General features: G+C 42.3%; 1 protein-coding gene across 2 annotated transcripts in view; it reads right to left on the reverse strand.

Annotated features, from left to right (window-relative positions):
• Positions 1-19124: 19124 nt before the first annotated feature.
• Positions 19125-21371, reverse strand: part of CMC2 (C-X9-C motif containing 2) — a 117720-nt gene continuing 115473 nt past the window's right edge. For both annotated transcript variants that reach the window (XM_053700601.1, XM_053700604.1), the window contains one exon: positions 19125-19612. In XM_053700601.1, coding sequence (XP_053556576.1) covers positions 19526-19612 — 87 coding nt within the window. In that variant the 3' untranslated portion in view covers positions 19125-19525. The remainder of the gene's footprint in view (positions 19613-21371) is intronic.

Raw genomic sequence — 21371 nt, forward strand, 5'->3', positions numbered from 1 at the left:
ACTACATATCCACTATACCCACTATTACATGCTCTATAAGTAAGATTTTCTTGGCTCCTAAGAGTGTTTTTAAGTGTGTGTTTTCCATTTTTAATTAGCCTTTAATAAAAGTTAATTTTTAATGTAAATTAGTTTATCCAGACAGTTTTGTCTTTGTTCTTTGCACATTCTTGCATGACTCTCTCTGTTACCACAATTTGATTTAATTGAGTAATCACCAGAGTGCTACAAATGTAGTCTATCCCAAATAAGGTCACCCAACCTATCTGTCAGTTTTTTGAACAAACAAAGCAGATGTTTAAAGAAAATCTTTAGTAGCTTGTAAATAATACTTTAAAGCACGAACCACGTCAAGATTGTGTAATAGACGTTCCTTCTTTGAAGAAGGATTAGGACACAAGGATGGAACAACAATCTTCTGATTGATATTCTTATTAGATACCACCTTAGGTAAAAACCCAGGTTTGGTACGCAGAACTACCTTATCTGCATGGAAGATCAGATAAGGAGAATCACATTGTAAGGCAGAAAAATCGGAAACTCTACGAGCCGAGGAAATAGCTACCAAAAAAAGAACTTTCCAAGATAAAAGCTTGATATCTATAGAATGAAGAGGTTCAAACGGAACCCCCTGAAGAACTTTAAGAACCAAATTTAAGCTCCAAGGTGGAGCAACAGGTTTAAACACAGGCTTGATTCTAACTAAAGCCTGACAAAATGCCTGAACGTCTGGAACATCCGCCAGACGCTTGTGCAAAAGAATAGACAGCGCAGAAATCTGTCCCTTTAAGGAACTAGCTGACAATCCTTTCTCCAATCCTTCTTGGAGAAAAGATAATATCCTGGGAATCCTGACCTTACTCCATGAGTAGCCCTTGGATTCACACCAATAAAGATATTTACGCCATATCTTATGATAGATTTTCCTGGTGACAGGCTTTCGTGCCTGAATTAAGGTATCAATGACTGACTCGGAGAAACCACGCTTTGATAAAATCAAGCGTTCAATCTCCAGGCAGTCAGCCTCAGAGAAATTAGATTTGGATGGTTGAAAGGACCTTGAAGTAGAAGGTCCTGTCTCAGCGGCAGAGTCCAAGGTGGAAAGGATGACATGTCCACCAGATCTGCATACCAAGTCCTGCAAGGCCACGCAGGCGCTATCAAGATCACCGATGCTCTCTCCTGCTTGATTTTGGCAATCAGACGAGGGAGCAGAGGAAACGGTGGAAACACATAAGCCAGGTTGAAGGACCAAGGCGCTGCTAGAGCATCTATCAGCGTTGCCTTGGGGTCCCTGGACCTGGATCCGTAACAAGGAAGCTTGGCGTTCTGGCGAGACGCCATGAGATCCAGTTCTGGTTTGCCCCAACGATGAATCAATTGTGCAAACACCTCCGGATGGAGTTCCCACTCCCCCGGATGAAAAGTCTGTCAACTTAGAAAATCCGCCTCCCAGTTCTCTACACCTGGGATATGGATAGCTGATAGGTGGCAAGAGTGAATCTCTGCCCAGCGAATTATCTTTGAGACTTCTAACATCGCTAGGGAACTCCTTGTTCCCCCTTGATGGTTGATGTAAGACAGTCGTGATGTTGTCTGACTGAAATCTGATGAACCTCATTATCGCTAGCTGAGGCCAAGCCTGAAGAGCATTGAATATCGCTCTTAGTTCCAGAATGTTTATTGGAAGGAGTGTCTCCTCCTGAGTCCACGAACCCTGAGCCTTCAGGGAGTTCCAGACTGCCCCCCAACCTAGAAGGTTGGCATCTGTTGTTACAATTGTCCAATCTGGCCTGCGAAAGGTCATTCCGTTGGACAGATGGACCCGAGATAGCCACCAGAGAAGAGAATCCCTGGTCTCTTGATCCAGATTTAGTAGAGGGGACAAATCTGTGTAATCCCCATTCCACTGACTGAGCATGCATAGTTGCAGCGGTCTGAGATGTAGACGTGCAAACGGCACTATGTCCATTGCCGCTACCATTAAGCCGATTACTTCCATACACTGAGCCACCGAAGGGCGAGAAGTGGAATAAAGAACACGGCAGGAATTTAGAAGTTTTGATAACCTGGACTCTGTCAGGTAAATCCTCATTTCTACAGAATCTATTAGAGTTCCCAGAAAGGAGACTCTTGTGAGAGGGGATAGAGAACTCTTTTCCTCGTTCACCTTCCACCCATGCGACCTCAGAAATGCCAGAACTATGTCCGTATGAGACTTGGCAATTTGGAAATTTGACGCCTGTATCAGAATGTCATCTAAATAAGGGGCCACTGCTATGCCCCGCAGTCTTAGGACTGCCAGAAGTGACCCCAGAACCTTTGTAAAGATTCTTGGGGCTGTAGCTAACCCAAAGGGAAGAGCCACAAACTGGTAATGCCTGTTCAGGAAGGCAAACCTGAGAAACCGATGATGATCTTTGTGTATCGGAATGTGAAGATAAGCATCCTTTAAATCCACTGTAGTCATGTATTGACCCTCCTCGATCATAGGTAGGATGGTACGAATAGTCTCCATCTTGAATGATGGAACTCTGAGGAATTTGTTTAAAATCTTGAGATCTAAAATTGGTCTGAAGGTTCCCTCTTTTTTGGGAACCACAAACAGATTTGAGTAAAATCCCTGTCCTTGTTCCTCCTGTGGAACTGGATGGATCACTCCCATAACAAGGAGGTCTTGAACACAGTGTAAGAATGCCTCTCTCTTTATCTGGTTTGCAGATAATTGTGAAAGGTGAAATCTCCCTTTTGGAGGAGAAGCTTTGAAGTCCAGAAGATACCCCTGGGATACAATTTCCAACGCCAAGGGATCCTGGACATCTCTTGCCCAAGCCTGGGCGAAGAGCGAAAGTCTGCCCCCTACTAGATCCGTTACCGGATAGGGGGCTGATACTTCATGCTGTCTTAGGGGCAGCAGCAGGCTTTTTGGCCTGCTTACCTTTGTTCCAGGTCTAGTTAGGTCTCCAGACCGACTTGGACTGGGCAAAAGTTCCCTCTTGTTTTGCATTAGAGGAAGTTGATGCCGTACTCGCCTTGAAGTTTCGAAAGGCACGAAAATTTGTCTGTTTGGCCCTTGATTTGGACCTATCCTGAGGAAGGGCATGACCTTTTCCTCCAGTGATATCAGAAATGATCTCCTTCAAACCAGGCCTGAATAGGGTTTGCTCCTTGAAGGGAATGTTAAGCAGCTTAGACTTTGAAGTAACGTCAGCTGACCATGATTTAAGCCATAGCGCCCTGCGCGCTTGAATAGCAAAACCAGAATTTTTAGCCGTTAGTTTAGTCAAATGAACAATGGCATCAGAAACAAAAGAATTGGGTAGCTTAAGTGCTCTAAGCTTGTCAAGTATGTCATCCAATGGGTTCTCTACCTGTAAAGCCTCTTCCAGAGACTCAAAACAGAAAGCCGCAGCAGCAGTGACTGGGGCAATGCATGTAAGGGGCTGTAGAATAAAACCTTGTTGAATAAACATTTTCTTAAGGTAACCCTCTAACTTTTTATCCATTGGATCGGAGAAAGCACAACTGTCCTCGACAGGGATAGTAGTACGCTTAGCTAGGGTAGAAACTGCTCCCTACACCTTAGGGACTGTCTGCCATAAGTCCCGTGTGGTGGCATCTATTGGAAACATTTTCTTAAAAATAGGAGGGGGAGAGAATGGCACACCTGGTCTATCCCATTCCTTAGTAATAATTTCTGTAAACCTTTTAGGTATTGGAAAAACATCAGTGCACACCGGCACTGCATAGTATTTGTCCAATCTACACAATTTTTTTGGCACTGCAATTGTATCACAGTCATTCAGAGCAGCTAAAACCTCCCTGAGCAACATGCGGAGGTTTTCAAGCTTAAATTTAAATGTAGACATATCAGAATCAGGTTGAATCTTTTACCCTGAGTCAGAAACATCACCCACAGAAAGAAGCTCTCCTTCCTCAGCTCTTCCTCAGCTCTTAAAGCGGCAGTATGCTCTGTATTTCTTCTAACTCCAGAGCTGTCTCGCTTTCCTCTAAACCCAGGTAGTCTGGATAATACCGCAGACAGGGTATTATTCATGACCGCCGCCATGTCTTGTAAAGTAAACGCTATGGGCGCACTAGATGTACTTGGCGTCATTAGAGCGTGAGTCCCTTGAGCGGGAGTCAAAGGGTCTGACACGTGGGGCGAGTTAGTCGGCATAACTTCCCCCTCGTCAGATTCCTCTGGTGATAAATTTTTTAAAGACAGAATATGCTCTTTATTGCTTAAAGTGAAATCAGTATATTTGGTACACATTCTAAGAGGGGGTTCCACCATGGCTTCTAAACATAATGAACAAGGAGTTTCCTCTATGTCAGACATGTTTAAACAGACTAGCAATGAGACCAGCAAGCTTGGAAAACACTTTAAATCAAGTTAACAAGCAAAAAATAAAAACGGTACTGTGCCTTTAAGAGAAACAAATTTTGTCCGAATTTGAAAAACAGTGAAAAAAAAACAGTAAATCAAACGAAATTTTTACAGTGTGTATAATAAGCTAACAGAGCCATGCACCCACTTGCAAATGGATGATTAACCCCTTAGTTCAAAAAACGAATAAAAAAAACGATATAGATGTTTTTTAACAGCACACCAAACTGCCACAGCCTTGCTGTGGGCCTACCTTCCCCAACAAATGATTTTGGAAAGCCTAAGAGCCCTTGAGAGAGGTCCTATAGCATTCAGGGGACTCCTGGAGGAAGCTGGATGTCTCAGTCTGTAAAAGTTCTTGCGCAAAAAAGCGCTAAATTAGGCCCCTCCCACTCATAGTAACACAGTGGAAAGCCTCAGGAAACTGTTTCTAGGCAAATTTAAGCCAGCCATGTGGAAAAAAACTAGGCCCCAATAAAGTTTTATCACCAAAGTATATATAAAAAAACGTTTAAACATGCCAGCAAACGTTTTATATTGCAAATCCATAAGAGTATTACCTCAGAAAGTAAGCATGATACCAGTCGCTATTAAATCACTGTATTCAGGCTTACCTTACATAAATCTGGTATCAGCAGCATTTTCTAGCATTCACATCTTCTAGAAAAAAAATTAACTGCACATACCTCATAGCAGGATAACCATTCCCCCGCTGAAGTTACCTCTCTCTTCAGTCATGTGTGAGAACAGCAATGGATCTTAGTTACAACCTGCTAAGATCATAGAAATCACAGGCAGATTCTTCTTGTATTTTCTGCCTGGGACAAAATAGTACAACTCCGGTACCATTTAAAAATAACACCACCAAAATACGTTACACCACTTCTCTCTTACTACCTCCATGCTTGTTGAGAGTTGCAAGAGAATGACTGGATATGGCAGTTAGGGGAGGAGCTATATAGCAGCTCTGCTGTGGGTGATCCTCTTGCAACATCCTGTTGGGAAGGAGAATATCCCACAAGTAATGGATGATCCGTGGACTGGATACACCTTACAAGAGAAAATAAGATTATTATGTTTTGAGTATGCCTTGAGTGCAAGTTTTGAAGACATATGGAGTCCAGACTACTTTGCTACCCTGAATTGTGAGCAGCACCAGTGAAGATTTGTGTCACACTGATAGGAGTGGGTTCAGGAGCTCATGTGAGATGATGTAAAATTTAAGGCCGTCTTGTGCTCTAAAAGGGGCCAGAGGAATAGACTTCTTAGCAGAACCACCCCTTTTAGGAATGATTGAATAAACAGGTAGACAAAGCAAGTTTTTTCTCCAACATAGGTGTGTCCGGTCCACGGCGTCATCCTTACTTGTGGGATATTCTCTTCCCCAACAGGAAATGGCAAAGAGCCCAGCAAAGCTGGTCACATGATCCCTCCTAGGCTCCGCCTACCCCAGTCATTCTCTTTGCCGTTGTACAGGCAACATCTCCACGGAGATGGCTTAGAGTTTTTTAGTGTTTAACTGTAGTTTTTTATTATTCAATCAAGAGTTTGTTATTTTGAAATAGTGCTGGTATGTACTATTTACTCAGAAACAGAAAAGAGATGAAGATTTCTGTTTGTATGAGGAAAATGATTTTAGCAACCGTAACTAAAATCCATGGCTGTTCCACACAGGACTGTTGAGAGCAATTAACTTCAGTTGGGGGAACAGTGTGCAGTCTCTTGCTGCTTGAGGTATGACACATTCTAACAAGACGATGTAATGCTGGAAGCTGTCATTTTCCCTATGGGATCCGGTAAGCCATGTTTATTACGATCGTAAATAAGGGCTTCACAAGGGCTTATTAAGACTGTAGACTTTTCTGGGCTAAATCGATTCATTATTAACACATATTTAGCCTTGAGGAATCATTTTATCTGGGTATTTTGATATAATAATATCGGCAGGCACTGTATTAGACACCTTATTTCTTAGGGGCTTTCCCAAAGCATAAGCAGAGCCTCATTTTCGCGCCGGTGTGGCGCACTTGTTTTTGAGAGGCATGGCATGCAGTCGCATGTGAGAGGAGCTCTGATACTTAGAAAAGACTTTCTGAAGGCGTCATTTGGTATCGTATTCCCCTTTGGGTTTGGTTGGGTCTCAGCAAAGCAGATACCAGGGACTGTAAAGGGGTTAAAGTTTTAAAACGGCTCCGGTTCCGTTATTTTAAGGGTTAAAGCTTCCAAATTTGGTGTGCAATACTTTTAAGGCTTTATGACACTGTGGTGAAAATTTGGTGAATTTTGAACAATTCCTTCATGTTTTTTCGCAATTGCAGTAATAAAGTGTGTTCAGTTTAAAATTTAAAGTGACAGTAACGGTTTTATTTTAAAACGTTTTTTGTACTTTCTTATCAAGTTTAACATGTCTGAACTACCAGATAGACTGTGTTCTGAATGTGGGGAAGCCAGAATTCCTATTCATTTAAATAAATGTGATTTATGTGATAATGACAATGATGCCCAAGATGATTCCTCAAGTGAGGGGAGTAAGCATGGTACTGCATCATTCCCTCCTTCGTCTACACGAGTCTTGCCCACTCAGGAGGCCCCTAGTACATCTAGCGCGCCAATACTCCTTACTATGCAACAATTAACGGCTGTAATGGATAATTCTGTCAAAAACATTTTAGCCAAAATGAACCCTTGTCAGCGTAAGCGTGGCTGCTCTGTTTTAGTTACTGAAGAGCATGACGACGCTGATATTAATATCTCTGAAGGGCCCCTAACCCAATCTGAGGGGGCCAGGGAGGTTTTGTCTGAGGGAGAAATTACTGATTCAGGGAACATTTCTCAACAGGCTGAACCTGATGTGATTGCATTTAAATTTAAGTTGGAACATCTCCGCATTTTGCTTAAGGAGGTATTATCCACTCTGGATGATTGTGAAAAGTTGGTCATCCCAGAGAAACTATGTAAAATGGACAAGTTCCTAGAGGTGCCGGGGCTCCCAGAAGCTTTTCCTATACCCAAGCGGGTGGCGGACATTGTTAATAAAGAATGGGAAAGGCCCGGTATTCCTTTCGTCCCTCCCCCCATATTTAAAAAATTGTTTCCTATGGTCGACCCCAGAAAGGACTTATGGCAGACAGTCCCCAAGGTCGAGGGAGCGGTTTCTACTTTAAACAAACGCACCACTATACCCATAGAGGATAGTTGTGCTTTCAAAGATCCTATGGATAAAAAATTAGAAGGTTTGCTTAAAAAGATGTTTGTTCAGCAGGGTTACCTTCTACAACCAATTTCATGCATTGTCCCTGTCACTACAGCCGCATGTTTCTGGTTTGATGAACTGATAAAGGCGCTCGATAGTGATTCTCCTCCTTATGAGGAGATTATGGACAGAATCAATGCTCTCAAATTGGCTAATTCTTTCACCCTAGACGCCACTTTGCAATTGGCTAGGTTAGCGGCTAAGAATTCTGGGTTTGCTATTGTGGCGCGCAGAGCGCTTTGGTTGAAATCTTGGTCGGCTGATGCGTCTTCCAAGAACAAGCTACTAAACATTCCTTTCAAGGGGAAAACGCTGTTTGGCCCTGACTTGAAAGAGATTATCTCTGATATCACTGGGGGTAAGGGCCACGCCCTTCCTCAGGATCGGCCTTTCAAGGCAAAAAATAGACCTAATTTTCGTCCCTTTCGTAAAAACGGACCAGCCCAAAGTGCTACGTCCTCTAAGCAAGAGGGTAATACTTCTCAAGCCAAGCCAGCTTGGAGACCAATGCAAGGCTGGAACAAGGGAAAGCAGGCCAAGAAACCTGCCACTGCTACCAAGACAGCATGAAATATTGGCCCCCGATCCGGGACCGGATCTGGTGGGGGGCAGACTCTCTCTCTTCGCTCAGGCTTGGGCAAGAGATGTTCTGGATCCTTGGGCGCTAGAAATAGTCTCCCAGGGTTATCTTCTGGAATTCAAGGGACTTCCCCCAAGGGGGAGGTTCCACAGGTCTCAGTTGTCTTCAGACCACATAACAAGACAGGCGTTCTTACATTGTGTAGAAGACCTGTTAAAAATGGGAGTGATTCATCCTGTTCCATTAAGAGAACAAGGGATGGGGTTCTACTCCAATCTGTTCATAGTTCCCAAAAAAGAGGGAACGTTCAGACCAATCTTAGATCTCAAGATCTTAAACAAGTTTCTCAAGGTTCCATCGTTCAAGATGGAAACCATTCGAACTATTCTTCCTTCCATCCAGGAAGGTCAATTCATGACCACGGTGGATTTAAAGGATGCGTATCTACATATTCCTATCCACAAGGAACATCATCGGTTCCTAAGGTTTGCATTCCTGGACAAACATTACCAGTTCGTGGCGCTTCCTTTCGGATTAGCCACTGCTCCAAGGATTTTCACAAAGGTACTAGGGTCCCTTCTAGCGGTGCTAAGACCAAGGGGCATTGCAGTAGTACCTTACCTGGACGACATTCTGATTCAAGCGTCGTCCCTTCCTCAAGCAAAGGCTCACACGGACATCGTCCTGGCCTTTCTCAGATCTCACGGCTGGAAAGTGAACGTGGAAAAGAGTTCTCTATCCCCGTCAACAAGGGTTCCCTTCTTGGGAACAATTATAGACTCCTTAGAAATGAGGATTTTTCTAACAGAGGCCAGAAAAACAAAACTTCTAGACTCTTGTCGGATACTTCATTCCGTTCCTCTTCCTTCCATAGCTCAGTGCATGGAAGTGATCGGGTTGATGGTAGCGGCAATGGACATAGTTCCTTTTGCGCGCATTCATCTAAGACCATTACAACTGTGCATGCTCAGTCAGTGGAATGGGGACTATACAGACTTGTCTCCAAAGATACAAGTAAATCAGAGGACCAGAGACTCACTCCGTTGGTGGCTGTCCCTGGACAACCTGTCACAAGGGATGACATTCCGCAGACCAGAGTGGGTCATTGTCACGACCGACGCCAGTCTGATGGGCTGGGGCGCGGTCTGGGGATCCCTGAAAGCTCAGGGTCTTTGGTCTCGGGAAGAATCTCTTCTACCGATAAATATTCTGGAACTGAGAGCGATATTCAATGCTCTCAAGGCTTGGCCTCAGCTAGTGAGGACCAAGTTCATACGGTTTCAATCAGACAACATGACGACTGTTGCGTACATCAACCATCAGGGGGGAACAAGGAGTTCCCTAGCAATGGAAGAAGTGACCAAAATCATTCTATGGGCGGAGTCTCACTCCTGCCACCTGTCTGCTATCCACATCCCAGGAGTGGAAAATTGGGAAGCGGATTTTCTGAGTCGTCAGACATTGCATCCGGGGGAGTGGGAACTCCATCCGGAAATCTTTGCCCAAGTCACTCAGCTGTGGGGCATTCCAGACATGGATCTAATGGCCTCTCGTCAGAACTTCAAAGTTCCCTGCTACGGGTCCAGATCCAGGGATCCCAAGGCGGCTCTAGTGGATGCACTAGTAGCACCTTGGACCTTCAAACTAGCTTATGTGTTCCCGCCGTTTCCTCTCATCCCCAGGCTGGTAGCCAGGATCAATCAGGAGAGGGCGTCGGTGATCTTGATAGCTCCTGCGTGGCCACGCAGGACTTGGTATGCAGATCTGGTGAATATGTCATCGGCTCCACCTTGGAAGCTACCTTTGAGACGAGACCTTCTTGTTCAGGGTCCGTTCGAACATCCGAATCTGGTTTCACTCCAGCTGACTGCTTGGAGATTGAACGCTTGATTTTATCGAAGCGAGGATTCTCAGATTCCGTTATCGATACTCTTGTTCAGGCCAGAAAGCCTGTGACTCGAAAGATTTACCACAAGATTTGGAAAAAATATATCTGTTGGTGTGAATCTAAAGGATTCCCTTGGGACAAGGTTAAGATTCCTAGGATTCTATCCTTCCTTCAAGAAGGATTGGAAAAAGGATTATCTGCAAGTTCCCTGAAGGGACAGATTTCCGCCTTGTCGGTGTTACTTCACAAAAAGCTGGCAGCTGTGCCAGATGTTCAAGCCTTTGTTCAGGCTCTGGTTAGAATCAAGCCTGTTTACAAACCTTTGACTCCTCCTTGGAGTCTCAATTTAGTTCTTTCAGTTCTTCAGGGGGTTCCGTTTGAACCCTTGCATTCCGTTGATATTAAATTATTATCTTGGAAAGTTTTGTTTTTGGTTGCAATTTCTTCTGCTAGAAGAGTTTCAGAATTATCTGCTCTGCAGTGTTCTCCTCCTTATCTGGTGTTCCATGCAGATAAGGTGGTTTTGCGTACTAAACCTGGTTTTCTTCCGAAAGTTGTTTCTAACAAAAACATTAACCAGGAGATTATCGTACCTTCTCTGTGTCCGAAACCAGTTTCAAAGAAGGAACGTTTGTTGCACAATTTGGATGTTGTTCGCGCTCTAAAATTCTATTTAGATGCTACAAAGGATTTTAGACAAACATCTTCCTTGTTTGTTGTTTATTCCGGTAAAAGGAGAGGTCAAAAAGCAACTTCTACCTCTCTCTCTTTTTGGATTAAAAGCATCATCAGATTGGCTTACGAGACTGCCGGACGGCAGCCTCCCGAAAGAATCACGGCTCATTCAACTAGGGCTGTGGCTTCCACATGGGCCTTCAAGAACGAGGCTTCTGTTGATCAGATATGTAGGGCAGCGACTTGGTCTTCACTGCACACTTTTACCAAATTTTACAAGTTTGATACTTTTGCTTCTTCTGAGGCTATTTTTGGGAGAAAGGTTTTGCAAGCCGTGGTGCCTTCCATTTAGGTGACCTGATTTGCTCCCTCCCTTCATCCGTGTCCTAAAGCTTTGGTATTGGTTCCCACAAGTAAGGATGACGCCGTGGACCGGACACACCTATGTTGGAGAAAACAGAATTTATGTTTACCTGATAAATTACTTTCTCCAACGGTGTGTCCGGTCCACGGCCCGCCCTGGTTTTTTTTTAATCAGGTCTGATATTTTATTTTCTTTAACTACAGTCACCACGGTACCATATGGTTTCTCCTATGCAAATATTCCTCCTTAACGTCGGTCGAATGACTGGGGTAGGCGGAGCCTAGGAGGGATCATGTGACCAGCTTTGCTGGGCTCTTTGCCATTTCCTGTTGGGGAAGAGAATATCCCACAAGTAAGGATGACGCCGTGGACCGGACACACCGTTGGAGAAAGTAATTTATCAGGTAAACATAAATTCTGTTATTATACAGGAACTGGAGACTTAAGATATTGGAAGCAGGATAGGACGGCAGTAGCGTCCACACAGGAACTGGAATAAGGAGACGTACCCCCTCTAGGACCATAGACAAAAGTCCCCACTTTAGGGGTAGGAACTGGAGTATCCACTTTAGGGAGCTGAGTACTGGAGTGCCCACTTGGACTGAAGACAGGAGAGCCCACTCTAAGGCTCAGACTGGAGTACCCACCTGAGGCTGAGGAACAAGATACAGATGCTTGTCAGATACCCACTGCAGGACTTGGGTACTGAAGCGGGATACCAGTGCTTGACAGACGCCCTATGCAAGGCTTACATGCTGGAGCAGGATAGCAGTGTTTGGCAGATACCCTCTGCAGGGCTTGGGTACAGGAGTAGGATACCTGTGCTTGGCAAACGCCCTCAGCAAGGCTATGGAACTGGAGCAAAATACCTGTGCTTGGCAGACATCCTGCTCCAGTACCCAAGCCCTGGAAAGGATACTGGTGCTTAGCAGACGTCTTCTGCAGGACTTGGATACAGGAGTATTATACCAGTGCTTGGCTAGGGTACTGGAGCTGGATACCGGTGCTTAGCAGATACCCTCTGCAGGGCTTGTGTAAGGAAGCAGCAGTATACTGTTGATTGGCAGACACTCTCTGCAGGGATAGGGTACTGGAGTTGGATACTGGTATGACAGTTTGGTGACACTGGATAAAAAGATAGCAGAGACAGGCAGGTAACGAGAGAGTAGTCAGAAATCTAGCTGAGGTCAGTTACCAGAAAGCAGTTTGATCAGTCATCAAACATTGGTGTATCAATCAGAAATCAAGCCAAGTTCAGAACACCAGATAAAAACAGTCCAATCCTTCGTAGTACACTATGAAGATCCAAAAGAGAGGTCAGGAGACAAGCCAGATTCAGGAATCAGAAAAAACGCTGAACAGGAATTTAGGGTCAGGACAGAGGCACAAACAAAGCTGGTAAACCGAAATGTCAGGGCAGTGAGTGGTCTGTGAGGCTGCCTTAAAAACCAGTGCTGATAAGAAACTACCAGCAGCTGACAAGCAGGTGGAGCCAGAGAGCTAGCAGCACAAAGAAACTCTCAGCCTCAGCCAGAGCCCCTCAGTAGTTCAGCAACAGAGCAACAGGCTGAGAGAGGCTCTTTTGATGGTAGTGGCTGGTACCCTCTGTGCACTAGTCTCAGTGTGAGGACTAACAGAGTGTGATGAAAGCAGTTCTGCCTTCTTGTCTCAGTTACATGGTTTCCTCACCCACTGGCTTGCATAGACTACTCTCCTGATAGAATGAATCTCTCTGCCTGTGGCACACGAGAAATGAAAGGCTTCAGGAAAAACCCAACTCTGTACTTCTAACATACCAGACCTTACTTTGGCTGAATTTGAGAGATCTGAAAAAATATATAATGAATGTCTATTTCTGGCAAAAACTACAGCAATACCTGTGAAGAAAACCTATCCTGCTACACTAAAGGGATGATATTTGAGGCTGTGTTTCTCTTCTTTAGACGTTCTAAACTACAACTGGATTATTCTTGTGGTCCATCATATCACATAGTGAAAACCTGTCAGTTACAGTTATAATTGTATCTTCAGATTAAAACATTTATTATGGGCCAGATTAAAAATGTGTTTTCAATATTTGATCTTGCTAGGATTATATCAACAGGATATGGTATTTTTAAAAAAATTTAAATTACACCTTTGGCAACATAATAAGCATGTTATTTGATCCCCTCAACCAGTGGACATTACAATAATTTACAGTGACAGCTGCACTCTATTAACCATACTTTCATTGTAGCATGAACAAAGCAGTCCACAGCTGCATTCCTTACTTGTGGGAAATACTGAACCTGGCCACCAGGAGGAGGCAAAGAAACCCCAGCCAAAGGTTTAAATACCTCCCCCACTTCCTCATAACCCCAGTCATTCTGCCGAGGGAACAAGGAACAGTAGGAGAAATATCAGGGTGAAAAAGGTGCCAGAAGAAAAAAATTCAATATTTAGGGCCGCCCATCAGAGAACACGGGCAGGAGCTGTGGACTCTTCCCATACAGATGGAAATGAAAATTATCAGGTAAGCATAATTTATGTTTTCCATCTTAATATGGGAAGAGTCCACAGCTGCATTCTTACAGGAAACATATATCCAAGCTCTAGAGTACACGGAATGCTAACGGGAGGGAAAAAAGAGAGGCGGACCCAAATCTGAGGGCACCACAGCCTCAAAATCTTTTTTCCCTGAAGGCTGCTTCAGCAGAAGCAAAAACATCAAACTTGTAACATTTTGGAAAAAGTATGTAAGGAGAACCAGATAGCCGCCTTACAAATCTGATCCATAGAGGCCTCATTTTTGAAGGCTCAAGAGGAAACCACTGCTCTCGTAGAATGAGCCGTAATCCTCAGAGAAGGCTTATGTCCCGCCGTTTCTATGCTAAACAGATGACACTCCTCAGACAAAAAGATAAGGAAGTCGAAGAGGCCCTCTGACCCCTACGCTTCCCGGAACAGAGAACAAACAGAGAAAGAGGTTTGTCTAAATTCCTTCATGGCTGAAGAGAGAACTTTAAGGCACAAACCACATCCAGAAATAAGTTGTAAACGTTCCTTTGCCGAAGGAGGATTAGAACATAAGAAAGGAACCACAATCTCTTGATTGATGTTGCGAATTGACACAACCTTAGGAAGAAAACCTAACTTGGTTCGTAAAAGAGCCTTTATCGCATGAAAAGCCAGATAAGGAGGGACGCATTGCAAGGCAGCAATCACAGATACTCTACACGCAGAAGCAATAGTCAGTAGAAAAAGAACCTTCCAAGACAATAATTTAATGTCTACTTCATGCATAGGCTCCAACGGAGCCCGTTGCAAAAACTGTCCCTTCAGGACTTGCAGAAAAGCCCTTCTCCAGTTCATCCTGGAGAACAGAATAAGTAGGTCCTCCCCACCTTATGATAGATGAGACGAGCAACCAGCTTACGAGCTTGAATGAGAGTAAAAATAACTCTCTCAGAAAACCCTCTCTTGGCTAGGACCAAGCGTTCAATCTCCACACAGTCAGCATCAGAGAATATAGATATTGATGAACAAAGAGACCTTGGTCAGCAGATCCCTGCGACAAGGTAACTTCCACGGAGGAGATGGTAACAGTCAGAAAGGATCAATTAGATTGAACCTTCAAGGCACCGCTAATGCATCTGTTAGCTCCGCCTGAGGATCCCTGTACCTTGACCCCTATCTGGTTAGCTTGGTATTGAGACATTATAAGATCTTCCTCTTGCAAATCTCTGCAAACTCTCGGGATGGAGAGACAATTCTCACGGATGAAAGGATGGTCTGCTGAGGAATCCGCTTCCCAGTTGTCGACACCCGGAATGTGAATCGCTGACAGCAAACAAATGTGGGTCTTCCCCACACCAGAATCCAAGATACTTCCCTCAAAACTAGGGAGCTTCTCGTTCCCCCCTGATGGTTGATGTAAGCCACCGAGGAGATATTGTTTGATTGGAATCGGATTAAGCCCAGCAGAGGCCAAGCCTTCAGAGCATTGTATATTGCCCGAAGATCCAAAATGAGATCAGGAGGGAGCTTTACCTCCCAAGACCAGATGCCCTGTGCCTTTCTGGCACCCCAAACTGCTCCCCATCCTGACAGATTCACAACCATAGTCACAATCACCCAGGATGGTCTTGAGATGGACGTCCCTCAGGACAAGTTATCCGGACAAAACCACCAAGAGAGCGATTCTCCCGATTGGTTGTCCAGAGAAATCTGTTGAGACAGATCCGAATGATTGCCGTTCCACTAGTTCAGCATGCGCAGATGCAACAGTCTGAGGTGAAACCTGGCAAAGGAAATGATGTCCAAGCTGGTCACCATGAGACCAATCACCTCCATACACCGAGCCACAGATGGCCTTAAGGAGAAATGTTGAAGGTAGCTTGCAACGTCTCTGGTCTGTTAGAAATATTCTTATGTCTATGGAGACTATTATAGTACCCGAGAATTCTACCCTGGTACTTGATACAAGAGAACTCTCTCTAGATTATCTGCCATCCATGGGATCAAAGAAGACAGAGGAGATATTTTGAATGGTCCACTCTTCGAAAAATTTCTTTAGCTAGACCAAACGGAAGGACAATAAACTGGAAGTGCTGGTCCAGGAATGCAAACCTTAAGAACTTGAAGTGGTCCTTGAGGATTGGTACGAGAAGGGAGAATCCTTCAGATCTATCGTGGTCATGACCTACCCATCTCAAACGAGGGGAAGAATGGACCTTATTGTCTCTATCTTAAATGAGGGGGCATTTAAAAACCTGCTTAAGCACTTTAGGTCCAGAATCGGACGGATTCCACGGGATTCTTGCTCTGCTTGGATTTATTACAGGACTGAGCCGGCTTCCAAGAGCTCTTGGTTTGCTCTGGCTTAGCCAGAGCAAACCAAAAAAGAATGAAAATCATCCCTTAGATTAGTTCATATACTCTTGCGGTAGGAGGGCACCCTTGCCCCTTGTGACTGTGGAGACAATTAAGTACAGTCTTGGACCAGACAAAATAATTCCCTTAAAGGGAGGGAAGAAATCTAGACTTAGAAGTCATATCCGCAGACCATGACTACAGCCAGAGCCCGACAGTCTGAACAGAAAAAGCTGAAGCCATAGCATTCAAGCGAATAAAGCACAGATAAAAGAATTAACAACCTTCAAGGCTGTAAATCTTTTCTGAGTAACGTCCAGGAGATCCTCCACCCTGATCAAATCCTATAAGGAGTCACACCAGAAGGTAGTTTCTCCAGTAACCACGGCAACAGCCACCGCCAGTTGAAACAAATATCCCGTATGTTGAAACATCTTTCTTAACAGAGTTTCCATCTTTTATTCATGGGCTCTTCAAAATAAGAACTATACTCAAGCGGGAAAGTAGTACGTTTGGCAAGGATAAAGATAACGCCATCCCATTTAGAGACGGAACCTCACAACTCCATTGAGAGTCCAGGACCAGGGAAAATTTGTTAAAAGGGAGAAGAGGGGGAAAAGGAATCCAATCCTGTCCCATTCATTCTTAATAATGTTCGCCATCTAAAAAGGAGCAGGGAAGGATAAGGTACCACCCTGTCCTCAAACTCTATCCAATTTAGGAATTAAAGGTTCATCAGTCAATTTGGCCTCTGGAACCTCTTAATTTGCCAAAAACTTCCTTTAGAAGAAAGCACAAATTCCTAAACTAAAGTCTGGTTCCTCCGCAGCCGGAGGTTTAGAGGCAGCAGTAACGTCTTGTGAAAAAGGGCCCCCTCCAGATGGAAGATCAGCAATACTACGGGAAAACTGCATGTGAAGAGATATAAGAATGTAGGGTACGCACCTCGCTGGACGACAACTCCTCAGAGGTGGACGACTCTGTGTTATCAAACATGTTTGATATCACATTATCAAGGCATATGGAACATAATTGAGAGGGCGGAACTAAGGCCTCCTCACAATATAAACAGGAATTACTCATTAGGAATAGAGGGAGTGCCCTCTAAAGAAACAGAATCCTCCATTGCTAGTGCAATAACTGGAGAACTAGAGAAATAAAACATCTTATTTTATTAAAAAAAATGGCACCCTTATACCCAAATGGCTGGGGCACTCATCACCTCCTATGACCCAGACAGTACAGAGATTCATGACTCCTCTCTGATAGACACCCAGTCAGGAAAAAGGGAATGAATCACATGGTGCACAATGCAGGACCGTCCCTGCTATGAGAATGCGTGCCAAGCTTGTAAGCTGTATGGCTCTCAAAGTGAAACCTATATATTCTGTAACAGCCTATGAACCCATAACATCTCACACATAAATGCAGCATAAAATCAAATAAACATATAAGATTATTCCCCCCTGTTCAATAATCCCCCTAATGAGATATTAACCCTTGATTATTTAAAGATGTCTTCTTGCGCTATCATACATGAATAAAATATGAAACAATCTTACCAGAATCTACGCTGTGGAACAGGAACAAGGCCCTTCAAGTGTGACAGATAGTAGCATCGCTTCTGACATGGACTTGAGTGAAGAAAGCAGGCAGCGAAACTCGTCAACGTCTCCCTGCATCTCCAGACTCTAACTTTAACCAATGCTCTCACTGAGAGGCTGTCAGGACTACTTAAAACTCCAGTCCCATCTCGAAGAGTATTACCCTCCATAAGAAACTACTCTGAAATCTTCTAACACGTCTCTGCCAACCTCCTGTGACGAAAGGCAAAGAATGACTGGGGTTATGAGGAAGTGGGAGAGGTATTTAAAGGACCAATCAACACATTAGATTTGCATAATCAACAAATGCAAGACAGCAAGACAATGCAATAGCACTTAGTCTGAACTTCAAATGAGTAGTAGATTTTTTTTATAACAAATTTCAAAGTTATGTATATTTCCACTCCCCTTGTACCATGTGATAGCAATCAGCCAATCACAAATGCATATACATATAGTCTGTGAATTCTTGCACATGCTCAGTAGGAACTGGTGACTCAAAAATTGTAAATATAAAAGACTGTGTACATTTTTTTTAATGGAAGTAAATTGGAAAGTTGTTTAAAATTACATGCTGTATCTGAATCATGAGAATTTAATTTAACCTGAGTGTCCCTTTAAGCCTTTGGCTGGGGTGCCTTTGCCTCCTCCTGGTGGCCAGGTTCAGTATTTCCCACAAGGAATGCAGCTGTGGACTCTTCCCATATAAAGATGGAAATATGCATACCTTATTATGTTCTTGTTTATCTACCATACAAGCTTATGGTTCCATAAACTCACCTCCTAGGTTAACAAGCTAGTCTCCTACCTCATATGTCTACTCCTATGGGGTCGATTTATCAAAGGCTTTCCAAGCCTTCCGACCCCCTACGACTGCAGGGTCTCACAAGAGAACCTGCAGTCCGTATTTAATAATCTCCCCGGTCTTGTTTCGTCTGATGACCGCTGCTTCATAAATACAGACTGCAGGTTCTCTTGTGAGAAGCTGCAGCTGTAGATGGGCGAAGGGGTTGATAAATCGTCCCACAAGTACATCAGTCTTATTCGTGGCAAATTTACAACTGTTTCAGACTTCAAACATTATTATTATTATTGCCCTTGTGCTTACTGGTATTTGTAAATGTTACCAGATCTGCTGCAGCTATCGCCTTTCAGATGAAACCTTTTTGATTATACCTATGATGATAATTGACAAACTTGCGTGCAACCTCATATTTATACCCCAGGGTAACAGGAACAGGCCCACGAAACAGAGCCAGAGCCACACGCTTGAATAAGTAGAAGCGCACTTGTCATAGTTTGCTAAAGTTTAGAAAAGTAGACTTTGATTTAATTTGTGCCTATTTAAAGCATTATATTTTCAAAAAAAGTGTTTTATTGGTGCTGAATACCATCATAAAACATTAGAAATGTGTGAATTGTTGCAAATATAATACTGTTACTTTCCATTTTAACTCATCTCTACTACAATTATTTTACCTACAAATATTCTATCACAATTTAAAAAACAACAACATTTCACCCAATAGATCTTTATTTTACAATGATCACACACTGAATATAAAACCAGTTAACGCAATTTTTTTTATTTACCTAAGAGTTTCAGAAACATCTGAACAAATTAAACTTGATGAGTAAGCCATAGTAAACCAATTTTAAAATGCCCTTGAAAAGGAAGTAAGTTGTTAAATTGTGATGTGTTTTCATTTCATGCACATTTTCAAGGAAAAAACATTTTTCTGGAAATATTTAACAGGATCTTGTAGGTAGAGTCAAAGTGTTCTAAAGAAGAAAAAAAACTAAAATTATTTAAGAGTTCAATAAATAGCTTATAACAGTTGATGTCCCAGAGATAAACCATGTTCTCTCAAGGTTGGCAAGTATGGACCTTATACATTGCTCTCCCAGGAGCCAGTTTTAGATTTCCGCCTCTTTCTGAGCATCTATAAGCCTCTGTTTCATCTGCTCGGATTTGGCACGGCTTTTTGCTCTATTGTCTTCATACTGAAAGAAAAATATACAAACAGAAAGAAAATAAGCAAACTGTAACAAAAAGACATATAGAGAGATACACACGTGTATATATATATATATATATATATATATATATATATATATATATATATATATATATATATATATATATATACACACATATACATACATACATACATATACACACACACACATATATATATACATACACACATATACAGTGTGTATATATATATATATATATATTTTTTTTTATTATTATTACACACACACATAATATAAATTCTTAAAATTACATCCAGAATTTATATCAGGTAAAAGGCATTTTTAAATCAAAATATAGAACAGAAACCATTGTGTCTTGGTACTTTTTGGTAAGCACTCTCATTTCAACCTGCATGGTTCATTCTCCTGAAAAAATAAATAAATAATAAACTAGCGCATTTTTTCCAAATTTCACAAGAAGCAAGAATTCCTAACAATGACGAAGATAGTCATTATTTAGGAGAATTCTGTTTTAACATTAGATAGGACATTTTCTATCAAACCAATTTAAAGACCAGGTTTTCAAATATGACATTGCTTGCATTATAATCAGATGCTTGAAATATTAATAATAATATCTCTTCTAGATTATAATAGTATTATACTGCTTTGCAAATGGGAACATATTGTCGTGCAATACTGGGCACATTGCTATTCCTTCCAAACTCACATCCTTTGGATAGGTGATCTCTGCTTATATAAGTTTTCAGTCTGTTGATCATATCTATGATACAGCTCTTGCTTGTGATAGTTTCTTTAAGCCTTACCATTAGCTTTATTTGATGTAACACATTTGTCGTTATATCATTTGTTGTAAATCTTAAACTTTAGAGTGTACAAATGGGTTTGTGATCTTATCCATCATTTAGTAACTTTCGTTTAGGAAAGTGCTTTATTTTATAGTATACACTTTTACTTATGCATCTTCTGATAGAAAGCATGTTTCCATTTAAAAAAAATAAAAACAAAATTCTTCCATTTCTGATATCTTGTGATAAGTTATTTCTGTGTTTTTATTTTTTTAAATTTTTTATATAGAGCTTTTGGATCTTAGGGCATCCACCCATGTTACTCTTTGGGAACAAGTTTAAAGTTTATTTTGGAGGTTGTATTAGGAGCCATAGGAGTTCTCTCTATCTAAAGTGATCTGTAATATCATCAGATGCCATGGAACCAACCCAGGTCTTAAAAGGAGCACTACTGTAAATTTATTTTCACCTTAATATGTTGCTTATGGCTTGATATAGAAGCTGCAGAGTACTGGATGTCAGGCAGTATTGCTCCTTTAGGTTTATATTTGTATTTTAAATAGCTTATTGAAACCACAACCCATTGTTCTCAAGAACATTCCTTTTTAATGGGCTAATGCTCCAGGGAGAGCAAGCCCAGTATTATTTCTCTTTCTATACACAAAGACCGCATTATCTTCTTTCTCTGTATATGCAAAGGCCAGTACATACGGCATGATAATCAAAAATTCACTGTCATAGAGAAATCATTCTAAATCTTTAGGGTGGTAGGGTTTGAGCATTATACTGCAATCTATGTTTCTCCATCACATACAGAACTTGCATAGCTAGATAAACAGCTCTCAAGCTAAAATGTACCTTTGTAAAATTCTTTTAAAAAAAGGGACCTAAAAGTACTGGTGAGACTTCTTAAATAATCTAGGAAGAGTGGAGAGCTTTCGATCATTATGGCCTGATTTGAGGGATTGTTTGAT

The sequence above is a fragment of the Bombina bombina genome, chromosome 1, assembly GCF_027579735.1.
Source record: "Bombina bombina isolate aBomBom1 chromosome 1, aBomBom1.pri, whole genome shotgun sequence".
Lineage (NCBI taxonomy): Eukaryota > Metazoa > Chordata > Amphibia > Anura > Bombinatoridae > Bombina > Bombina bombina.